Source organism: Crocodylus porosus, unplaced genomic scaffold (genome assembly GCF_001723895.1).
Source record: "Crocodylus porosus isolate Cpor-Errol unplaced genomic scaffold, CroPor_comp1, whole genome shotgun sequence".
Classification (NCBI taxonomy): domain Eukaryota; kingdom Metazoa; phylum Chordata; order Crocodylia; family Crocodylidae; genus Crocodylus; species Crocodylus porosus.
Window position 1 is genome coordinate 162,587,960 of NW_017728906.1, and position 10,448 is coordinate 162,598,407.

Consider the following 10,448-nt stretch of genomic DNA (forward strand, 5'->3'; position numbering starts at 1 on the left):
GACCCTCGGGGTGCGGCACGTGCCCATCCGTGTCATGCCTCTGGTAGGCTGGCTACGGCTGGGACTGTCTACTCTGGTGGGTTCGCAGGCAGGGTCTCAGGCCCTCCTGTGTACCCTCCTATGCGAATGCGCTAACCTCACACGCCGGCAGGCAAGCGTACCTGTTTTCACAGCCTGTTCGCGTAGCTCCCTGTGGGGCTGGGCGAAGTAGGGGCCTGGGTGGGGCTTGACCCGGCCCGGCTCCAGTCAGCTGCCTCCTTCCACTCAGAGGGGGATTAACCCCCTCACCACGGGTCCCACTTGCCTCTGGCTGTGCTGGGGGTCGGTGGGGGGGGCTCCGTGGCTGCTGGGGGGTGTCTGGGGGTCTTCAGGGGAGCGGGGGGACGGTGGGCTTTCACCCGTGCATCTCTCGCCGCTCTGGAGCCTAACTGGGGCTTTTATTACCTCTGGCTAATTCCAAACGGGGCCATAGAGTCAGTGCAGGTAATGATTTTTTACTAGTGAACTTGAAACCTGCTGGTCCCGCTACACAGAAAATAGGAATAAACTGGTAAGGGATTCCCAGTGCATTGTTTTGTGTTTTATCAGCCTAAAGGAAAAACCTTCACACATTTGGACATGAGGGTAAGAAAACCTGTGTGCATATTGCTGCAGCTTCCCTAAGACGTGCCAGACTCCTGGGAATTTCCATAATGGATTCCTTTTGGAAATCTCCAGCAATCTACCGCTACCACCTGCACTTTGATCAGGAATGTACCACAGACCTAGGGAAAATGAGTACTGCTCATAGTGAACAGATTATATGGATATAGGGCTTCACCTTATAGTGCTATCAGCTTCAGACTAGGGGTGTCATAAACTGGATCCAGACCACAAGTATCTTTACTGAATGCATTCAGACCCACATCCAGTGGCAGGGCAAGCAGTGCTGGCATGAGTGGTATCACAGCCACCGGGGAGGGGAGCCACATGTAGCCATTGCTCATCCTGCTGCTTCCAAAATGCAGCAGAGGTGCTCCATGCCCCCAAATTTGGCAGCAGTGCCTCCCTCACTTGCTCTGCCCCTGCCAAATTCCCAGTCCCTCTAGGAGCCCTATGAGCAGAATGACATGGTAGTGCAGGTCAGATCTGGTCAGTGGACCGTAGTGGGCCACCCCAGCTATAGACAATGCTAAATATATGTGAAAAAATATTTTTAAAGTGTAAAATTAAAAAACAAAAAAACCCACATGAAAAGATGAAGGATAGCTAATCATATAATCACATAACTAATGTATATAGTTGATCTCAGACCAATTAGCCTGCCCTTGGTCTCTGGAAAGATCATGGAGCAGGTCCTTAAAAAATCTATTTCAAACCATTTGGAAGAGAATCTGTCAGTTCAGGATGAACCCATCCTGCATGGGTCATCACAAGCAAGTCACATCTGACCAACTATTCTTTCTATGCTAAGGTAACAGGTTCTGCGAATGTCAGGGGAAGAGCAGTGGATGTGATACACTTTCACTATAGGAAGGCTTTTGATATGGTCTTCCATGACATTCTCATTGATAAACTGAGCATATATAGACTATTTGACAGTACTATAAGATCAACATGTAACTGGTTAGATCATTGTGCTCAGTGAATAGTCATCAATAGCTCAGTGTCTAGTTGGGAGGAGTTATTAAGTGGGGTTCCCAGGGGCCTGTCCACCGACTCTTGTTTGACATGATCATTAATGATTTGGAGAAATTTGCAGGTGATACCAAGTTGGGTGGCATGGAAGACACTCTGGAAGGTAGGGCTAGGACCCAGAATGACTTGGCTAAACGATAGAATTGGTTCCAAATCAATCAGATGGGATTCAGCAAGGACAAGTAAAAAGTTCTACACTTGGGACAGAATAATTGTGTGCACACATACAGACCAGGGAACAACTGGCTAGGCTGCAGTACTGTAGAGAACCTGTGGGTTACAGTGGACCATAAACTAAATATGTGCCAACAGTGTTTTCTTCTGTTGCAAAAAACCCCAATTTCCCCCTCCCCCACAGCCTCCCCCCAAACCCAAACCAAAAAACCTTTCAACCCAATAGCATGCTGGGTTGTATTAACAGGAGTATCACTTGGAAAACAAGGGAAGTGAGTTTTCTGCTTTATTCAGCATGGGTGCAGCCTCAGTGTGTCTAGTTTGTGGCCCTACCCTTCAAGAAGATGTGAATAGCTTGGAAAGTCTAGCAGAGGCTGACAAAAATTATTACTGGTCTTGGAAGCATGATTTATGAGGAAAGGCTGAAAGAACTAGGGTATTTAGTCTGGAGAACAGAAGACTAAGGGTGCATATGTTGACAGTCTCGATGTACCTGAAGGTACTTTTCTCTGCAGCTGTGAGACTAGGAGCAATAACCTCAAGCTTCAGTAGAGGAAATTGAGGTTGGAGATTAGGAGGAACCTCCTGACTATGAGGGTGATCAGGCATTGGAACAGACTACCTAGAGCAGTTACGGACTCACCATCTCTGAAAATTTTCAGGAAAGGTAAGAGAGACATGGCCGGGACTGATCCTGCCTTGAGCAGAGGTTGGACTAGGTAACTTCAAGAAAACCCTTCCAGCTCTACTTTCCTATGATCCTAGTAAAATTAAACAAATGAAAAATTCAGTAGTATAACAAGACATTTGTCAGTAGAACTGTTTTGGCATTATTAGAAATAAAAGGAAATAGGAAAATCTTGACTACTCATGTGAATAAGTGAAATAAGATCAGTGTTGCAACGAAAATGGGGTAGGAAAGAAGAAAGAAAAAAACCATGAAAAAGTGAAAGAAACAAATGAAAATTCATATCCTCCTTGTTGTCATCAAACCATGCCCTCCCCCCCCAGTCTGTGGAAAAGTTGGTGGTTTCTTTATGTTCAGAAATTCCTTTTTAAAGGAAACGAGTTGCACTATCGGGTCGCACAATCCTTCCCTTGTGTTTCTGTGAGATTACAGAAAACTTTTTTGTAATTTACAAGCATTTCTCCAGCCAGCTCAGATAACCACATTTGTTACATGTTAAAAGTCCATTGTAGATTTCTCTGTTAATTTAAAGGACAGTGTGAAAAATACATCATTTCTCTATTCCTGTGCTGTAATCATAGCAAAAATAGAGCAGTTTCAAGTTCTCTCTAAATTATGGACTTGTGTAATGAAAGCTATATGCAGTGTGCAGAACATTCAAATGACTTGATTTGAACTTATATGATAAAAGAATATATTTAAATGTACTAATATTTTACTTCCCATTTTTCAGACAACTGAAACATGAATTCTCCTGTGCTGTGATTCTTAGCACTGATGACTTTTTCATCCAAGATGGCATCTACCAGTTTGATCACAGATTGCTAGAGGAAGCACATACATGGAACCAAAAGAGAGGTGAATCAAAACAGTTCCTAGTTTTCTTAGAGCATTAATGGACTTCCTCAGTCTAAATACCTGCACAGTCCTCAAAAACCACAGTGTCTCAACACAGTATACTGCACTATTTTGATTCTCTAGGAAGAGAGAAAGTGTAATCATGTCTTTCATTGAAGTTTACAGCTTGTCAGTCTTAAAAAAAATCACAGAACTTAGAGCCATTGACTATGGGAAGTGAAATATTCTTTATAGCATGTGAAAAATAAATTATGCTAACTGAACAAATACTGATAAATTCATGGTTCATTTTGTTTTTGAAAACTTTTTAAACAGTAAATGTTTATGGAAGTGCAGAAGCTGGACCTGAGCAAGAGGCATGCAAATGGCAGTACAGTGACAGCATGGTAGAAACGTGTTCGTCCTTCTTTAGATTACAACAGGTTAAACATAAGCCATTGCTTTAAGCTTAAATTTCCATTTGTGACTTCTGCAGTATATGTGTCTGTTGTCAGGAAGTATACACATTAATTATGAAGTCATTCCTTAAGTTCAGGAGCAGAACAAACCATGACCGTATTTTAGGGAGATGACTGTGATACAGCCTCGTGAAGCAATTGAAACTTGTGAACTTATGTAATGGAATATTATTAAATACCAAATTATATTTGCTAACACTCACGTATGCTTGTGAATATTTTCATTTCCACTGCCATTGCTCACGTAAGTTGAGGAGTGTTCAAAATATGCATCAACCTTTACATTCTTTTTGCTTAAGTTTTACAGTCGAGCAGGAACATCCTCCAGGAATTTTAAAAGCACTTTTTGGTTACTATCAACTATTTGCTTTGAGATGGGTATGCAGAAACACTTTACCAGTGGGTTCACAGACTGCACAAGGGTCTCTTGAAATAGAAAACTCCTTCAGGCCCGAAAGGCCTGGATCCATCAGTTGTCTGGTACTTTTGAGCTTCACTTAATATGTTATATTGCAGCACGCAAAGCAATGGAGAATGGGAGATCCCCGGTTATTATTGATAATACGAACATCCATGCTTGGGAAATGAAGCCATATGTGATCATGGTAGGGAAAATTATGACTTACTCTTGTTGTAAATGCTTAGCCTTGACATCTAAGATGTGATTTGATTGGGAAAAAATATTAAAAGATAAAAGCAATTATTCCTATTTTTGGTCTTCAGGTAATTCAGACAAGTTAATTCTTTGCTAAAGTAAATAAAGAGGCACTTGTGTACTTGTTTTAGCAAAGTATTTAGTTCAGTGAGAAGGAAGTCACTGGAAAAGATTCAGCTTGCCCCATATTCACCAGAGATCAGCCTATAATGTCCCACTTCCCCAAGAGGAGTCTGCTTCCATAATGTTAATTGACAAGCATATTAAAACCCGAGTTTGGCCTTAGCTCATTTTTTGCAGTACATGTCAAGGGTACACATTAAAGCAATCTAGAGCCTGTGTTTTGATCAGTTTTTACTGGTTCTAGGCTAGCTGGACTCTGTGATTGCTTTATTGGCACTCTTCCTATTATGGTTTCACAGTGTGTCCCATTACAATCATGCTTATACATAGCTGTATTACCATGGGTTATCATATGGTCAAAGTTTATCATTTGGGATCTATTTGCTGTTTCCACACAAGGTATAGGAGGTCATAGTGGTTCTCTGTGCCTGAAATGCTGCTATCAACCTTGTGCTTGTGAACAGTTTCTCTAAAAAAACTTCCCAGTCAAGGTTGTGGCCACTCTAGGATGACTACATAGTAAAGGGATTGTAGGCTAGAGGCTGCTAAACTGTGAACAGGTGGCTTCTCATATTGTCCTGGCTGTTCCTCCTCCTCTTCACCAAAATCACTTTAGAAATACTGAGAGTACTTCAGGTGCCAGTTTTCCATTCAAGCAATTACCAAAGGCTCATTGTATAATTGTGAATGGAAGGGAAGAACATTTGAGGGTTTGTACATGGAAAGGAGCTCGTCCATTCTTGGTGAATATTTGAGAATTGAGATATGAGAATCCCTGGTCCAGGTGATGAGGCACACAGTGAATGTTAGTTGGTGGCAGAAGCCTTCTATAAGAACTAGCTGGTAACACTTTTAACATGTGTACACTTTTCCAAATCAGGCACTTGAGAATGGCTATGAAGTTACATTCCGAGAACCAGAAACACAATGGAAATTCAATGTTCAGAAGTTGGCAAGGTATACCTTTTCCCTCTTAATGAATTTGGTTACTTCTCATTTAGTACCATGTTTCAGCTGTGAAAAAAACAGGACTGTAATATGCACTTTCCTCTTCAGATAGTCTAAGACAGTGGTCTCCAAACTTTTTTGATTGCGCACCCCATCAGTAAAAAAATTTTGAGCACGCACCCCCAGTATATGTATATTTATATAAATATAAATAGAAGTTCTAATATTTTCTTCCCACACCCCAATGGATTGTTTTGTGCACCCCACTTTGGAGACCACTGGTCTAAGAAACAGTCCAATAATGAACTATTCAAGAATAGTGGAGGGATAATTTAATATATTCAACATCAGAAGATACTAGCTGCCCTGACAGGTGTCAGGAAAGCGAAGTCAATTTACATTGTAAGCTCCTATTTGGACTGCAAATTATGGGGGGGCAGGGGAAGAAGAGGAGGAAGAGGAGGGGCATTTGTGCAATGTTTCCTTCAATGGGCTCATGGTTCATGACTAATGCTATGATCTAGACATTGCAGTAATAAAAATAATAAAATAGTATCTACAGGTTCTGACATGAAATTTAACTACAACATGGCTTCATATAATTTGGGAAGGCAGGTAGTAGGAGAGCAGCTGTTTTAAAAATCAGCAAAAAAATCAGTTCCCAAAGGATTATTTTTATTGGGTCTCAAATAACACATATAAGAGTGTTGTACCCTTTCCTTCTTTCAGCAGTGCTCCCTTCTTTCCTCCCCCTTTCCCTGTCATTTGTATTTAAATTACCTTATTCCTTTTTATTTAGTATCTGCATTTTGCAAGTCCATTCATACCATCTGATGAGGTAGGCTATGAGCCTACCAAAGCTCATGTCTCTCTGAACCAGTTAATCTGCCAGGTGCCACACTGCCCTGCCTACATACAGGATGGATACATTAGTCCCCAAAGCATGTATGTTCTACCTTGTTTGATCTCATAAGCACAATATTGTTTACTTTACATGATTTTTAGATTAAGATGATTTATTTACATGACTGCAATAGCTCAGAACCCTTGTCAAGGAGCCATGCGGTTTCCCATTGTGCTAAGTGCTGTACACACGAATACTGAGGGGGACCGTCCTTGCCTCAGAGAGCTTGTAGTTCAAGCGTCAGGCAGGACTTGACATGGAGAAAAGAGAAGGATGCTTTGAAGATGGGGAAGAGTATGGTAGTAAAATAAAGAGTTTATCAGCAATATATAAGTCTTGGCTCAACACTCGTCTTACCAGTGCCAAATGGGAGTGATTTGCAGGCATGACAGTAGAAATGGGTCTAGTTGGGAGGAGGTATCAAGTATTAATGCCTTGTAATATTTCTTAACTATCTTATGGTTGGTATTTGTTTCATCAATTAGTGAAGGAGCTGGAGAGCTCATAGGCTATCAAGCTTACTAAGTCCAGATTCTTTCTTTAAGATTGGCCTTTCAGGCATGCTCCTCAGGCAGAGACTCCAAACCCAGAGAGGCATGGGTCTCATGCTAGGAAAAAGCCACATCCCAGCTGCCCTACCATTCCAAAACTAATGCCGACCACCAGTACATTGGGACATGCCTTCGCCATGGCTTTGCCATGGTTTACTGTTTCACTTCTTGAGGACTTTGTAACCTTTAAAGCAAAGAACACACAGACTTTACTAACACAAAATACAAGAGATACACTGGTCTACGGCAAAGCACCAAACCCCTGTGTACCAAGACCCTGCCTCAGTTTCCACACGTTGCTTGAGAATCTTTTGGAACCTATGCGTCGTTCCTGGAGCCCAGAAACCTTCTGCACCCTTTTTTCTTCTCATCTAAAACTTCTCTTCTTCTGTTCCAAACTCACCTCGCTATAGAGAAACATCCCTTCTAACACTTCTGTCTCGCTTACTTATCCTGAGGTCCTTTCAATCTTCAGTGTTTCATGTTTGTTACAGCAAACAAGTTGTTCAGTCAGTAACCTGTAGTATCCTCCATTGTCCTGCTGGGGCCCTCGATCTGATCTAGACTGTGTATGGCTGTGCCTCTTTAGACATGGGCAAAAAACAAACATCTCCTCCCCCCCCCCGCACAGACCTTGACGGTTGGTCACATACTTGTGGGTTCTCTGCACAAGTATCCATCCTTCTGCAGATGGATAGACAATTGCTCCTGAGGGTTCATTAGCTTCTTGTATCCGTGTAGCAGAAACCATGATGGCAATCAGCATATACATGCTTCCCGTGCTCCTCACAGCAGGAGCCATGGACCTTGTTATAGACAATTCACCTAACTTTACATTCTGGCTGCCTACAAAAATATTTAGGTTGTGTGTTATAGTGAAGCAGCCAAAAATAGCTTTGAAAAAATAGCTTTGAGAAACTTGACTGCAGTGCAGTCAAGTGTTGGATCCTGGCTCTTAGAGACAAGAATGGCTGTTTTACTAAATGGAGCAAGAAGTTTAGCAACATCAAGCCAATGCACTTATTAAAGGGTTAAAAAAATTGATTTTTTTATGTTCATTTTGATTCTATAGAAGGAACACTCATCAGGTCCCAAGAGAAAAAATACAGCGGATGAAAGAACAGTACGAGCATGGTGTTACCATCGAAACTGTGCTTCAGTCTGAACAACCCAGGAGAGATGTTGGAAATTGTAGTGGACCAAATGCAGCTCTCAGCACTGGGGCTTACTCCAATTCACATCCAGCATTTTCAAACAGAAGAGCATATGACACACATACGAATCAAAGATACTATAACAGGAGAGGTGGATTTCACAACGTATTTTAGTATTTCACCAATGTATGAAAGACCATTTTGCAATTTTCTAAGCCATTTTTTACTGAGTTTTGGGGTTTTTTTTCATTTTACTAAATCTTTAAATCAGGTATCAATGCTTTTAATTTACATACTGTAATGCAAGAGCATTCAGTTATGGAATCTAAGACTACTGAGCCCACTGTAAACTCTTCCCTTTCCCACTAAACCTGTTTGTTAGTTTTCCTCATTTTGTCATGTCATATCCCTAGACTGTGAATTCTCCAGGGCAGGTTTGGTGCCTGTAACCTGTCATGTTACTTGTATTGCAGCTTGTCTCCCAGACCCACTCTCTTTCTCCTTTTTGCCTTGTGTCCAGTCTCTCACTAAACCAGCCTCTTCTTTGTCTCTAATACTTTCCAGTTCCAACCTTTCTTCAAAGTTCTTGGGACCAAACCCTTGTTCAGCCTGTGGTCATTTCTAGTCTCCTCACTTTCTTATGCCTGGTCTCCTGGCTTCACCATTCTTCTCTTTCCAGTTTTCCCAAACCTTAGCTAACAATGTACAGCGCTCTTTGAATCCCTCTATTGGTTTCCGGTCTTACTGCTGTAAAAAGGCTCAACATAACCATCTGCTCACCCATATCTTTTGTTACCTTGATTCAGGCTTTTCTTACTCTTCATTTTACTTTCCACCCCAGCTCCTCCATACACCCAGACAATATCTGTATCTTTAGCTGCCAAGTGCTACCTCTTCTCCTTCAGATCCCATTAATAGGCTCTCCTCCCTTTTCTCATTAATAGTCACTGCTTCACTTCTCTTTTCCTGAACTGATAATCTGTATCTCTTGCCTTGTACTGTAAAGTTTTAAGAATAGGGGCATCTTTGTTTTAAAATGTAGTATAAATTAGTGCCATCACATACAATGGTTTATTAATAGTAGAAATAGAAAAAAAAAATGTACATAGTGGAGACCATCACAAGCCATGAGAACTTGAGTGATGTGTTAAAGACAACTGAATGAGGCACTTGTCTTTCAACCTAAATGCTGACGGGGCAGAGCTTTATTGTGTGCAGTGTATGCACTTGGTGCGAAACATCTGTTGGGTATATATTTAACTATGCATCTTTGGATACAGGGAGACTGGTGTGGCTAACAACATCTGATCTTTTTGTCTATTGTCCCAGGCAAGAATATTTCTTAATCAGACTGCTCCATCTTGCTGAACCGTAACTCACCCACCCTGAGTGTCAAATGAGCATTAAGCTTGGTCAAACTTTCCATATCATGCGCACTCCTATGAAACTGCGCTTGCAGAACACAAGGCACAAAGTGAAAATAAAAACATCATGATGGAAATAAAAACATCATGATGGAAAGCAGACTGGTTACAGCCCATGCCAAATCTTGAAGGTGCTAGATGCTGGTTCCATAGCTCCACACTTCAAACCAACAAAAATGTTTTATGAGTTTTGGACAAAATGATGAGTTTTTAAGAGCGATCTTATCACAATATTAGTTAATGCTGCACCCAGGTAGGTTGGACATGCAGATGAGAGCCGCTGATTTTACTGTTATCTTGCCCTTTTCTGCCTCCATATTTGTCCGTTTCACACCTCTTCCATTATCACATCTCTGGAGCAGGTCCAAGTCCATTATCTTATTTTTTTCGACTTTTAGTGTTATGGACCTTGTACAGACTATTATGTACACGTATATATAAGAAACCATCATAAAGCACACAATAACAAGAATACAGTACTAAAGACAGCAGAGCCAATTGTCTTTCAGCTTTAGAAAACCAAATCTAACTCTGTGTTTAAAGTCAAGTACCAACATCCAAGTTTACATGACAGAAACAGGTATTTTAGGTACTCAGATGTGAATTTGCAACGGAGCTGTAGGTGTTCTACCTTGAAAAGATGTGAAGTTTGAGAGTTAAATAATCGAGTGCTGTCAAGTGTCTGACCATATGAAATCTCGTTCCTTCCCAGCACACCCAGATGGAAAGTAGGGGTGCACCAGTGAGGTTTTTGGGGCCACTATTGATCCGATTTCCAGTATAGTGTGGGGAGTGGTAAGTCTGTTGCAGGGGAAAGGGAAGGGGGTCAGATCA

General features: G+C 41.4%; 1 protein-coding gene across 1 annotated transcript in view; it reads left to right on the plus strand.

Moving 5' to 3' along the window:
- The window catches only part of N4BP2L1 (NEDD4 binding protein 2 like 1), a 17,314-nt gene extending 7,937 nt beyond the window's left edge, over positions 1 to 9,377 (plus strand). Inside the window, exons 2-5 of the mRNA XM_019530095.1 lie at positions 3,273 to 3,397; positions 4,372 to 4,460; positions 5,514 to 5,590; positions 8,109 to 9,377. Coding sequence (XP_019385640.1) covers positions 3,273 to 3,397; positions 4,372 to 4,460; positions 5,514 to 5,590; positions 8,109 to 8,364 — 547 coding nt within the window. The 3' untranslated portion in view covers positions 8,365 to 9,377. The remainder of the gene's footprint in view (positions 1 to 3,272; positions 3,398 to 4,371; positions 4,461 to 5,513; positions 5,591 to 8,108) is intronic.
- Positions 9,378 to 10,448: the final 1,071 nt, after the last annotated feature.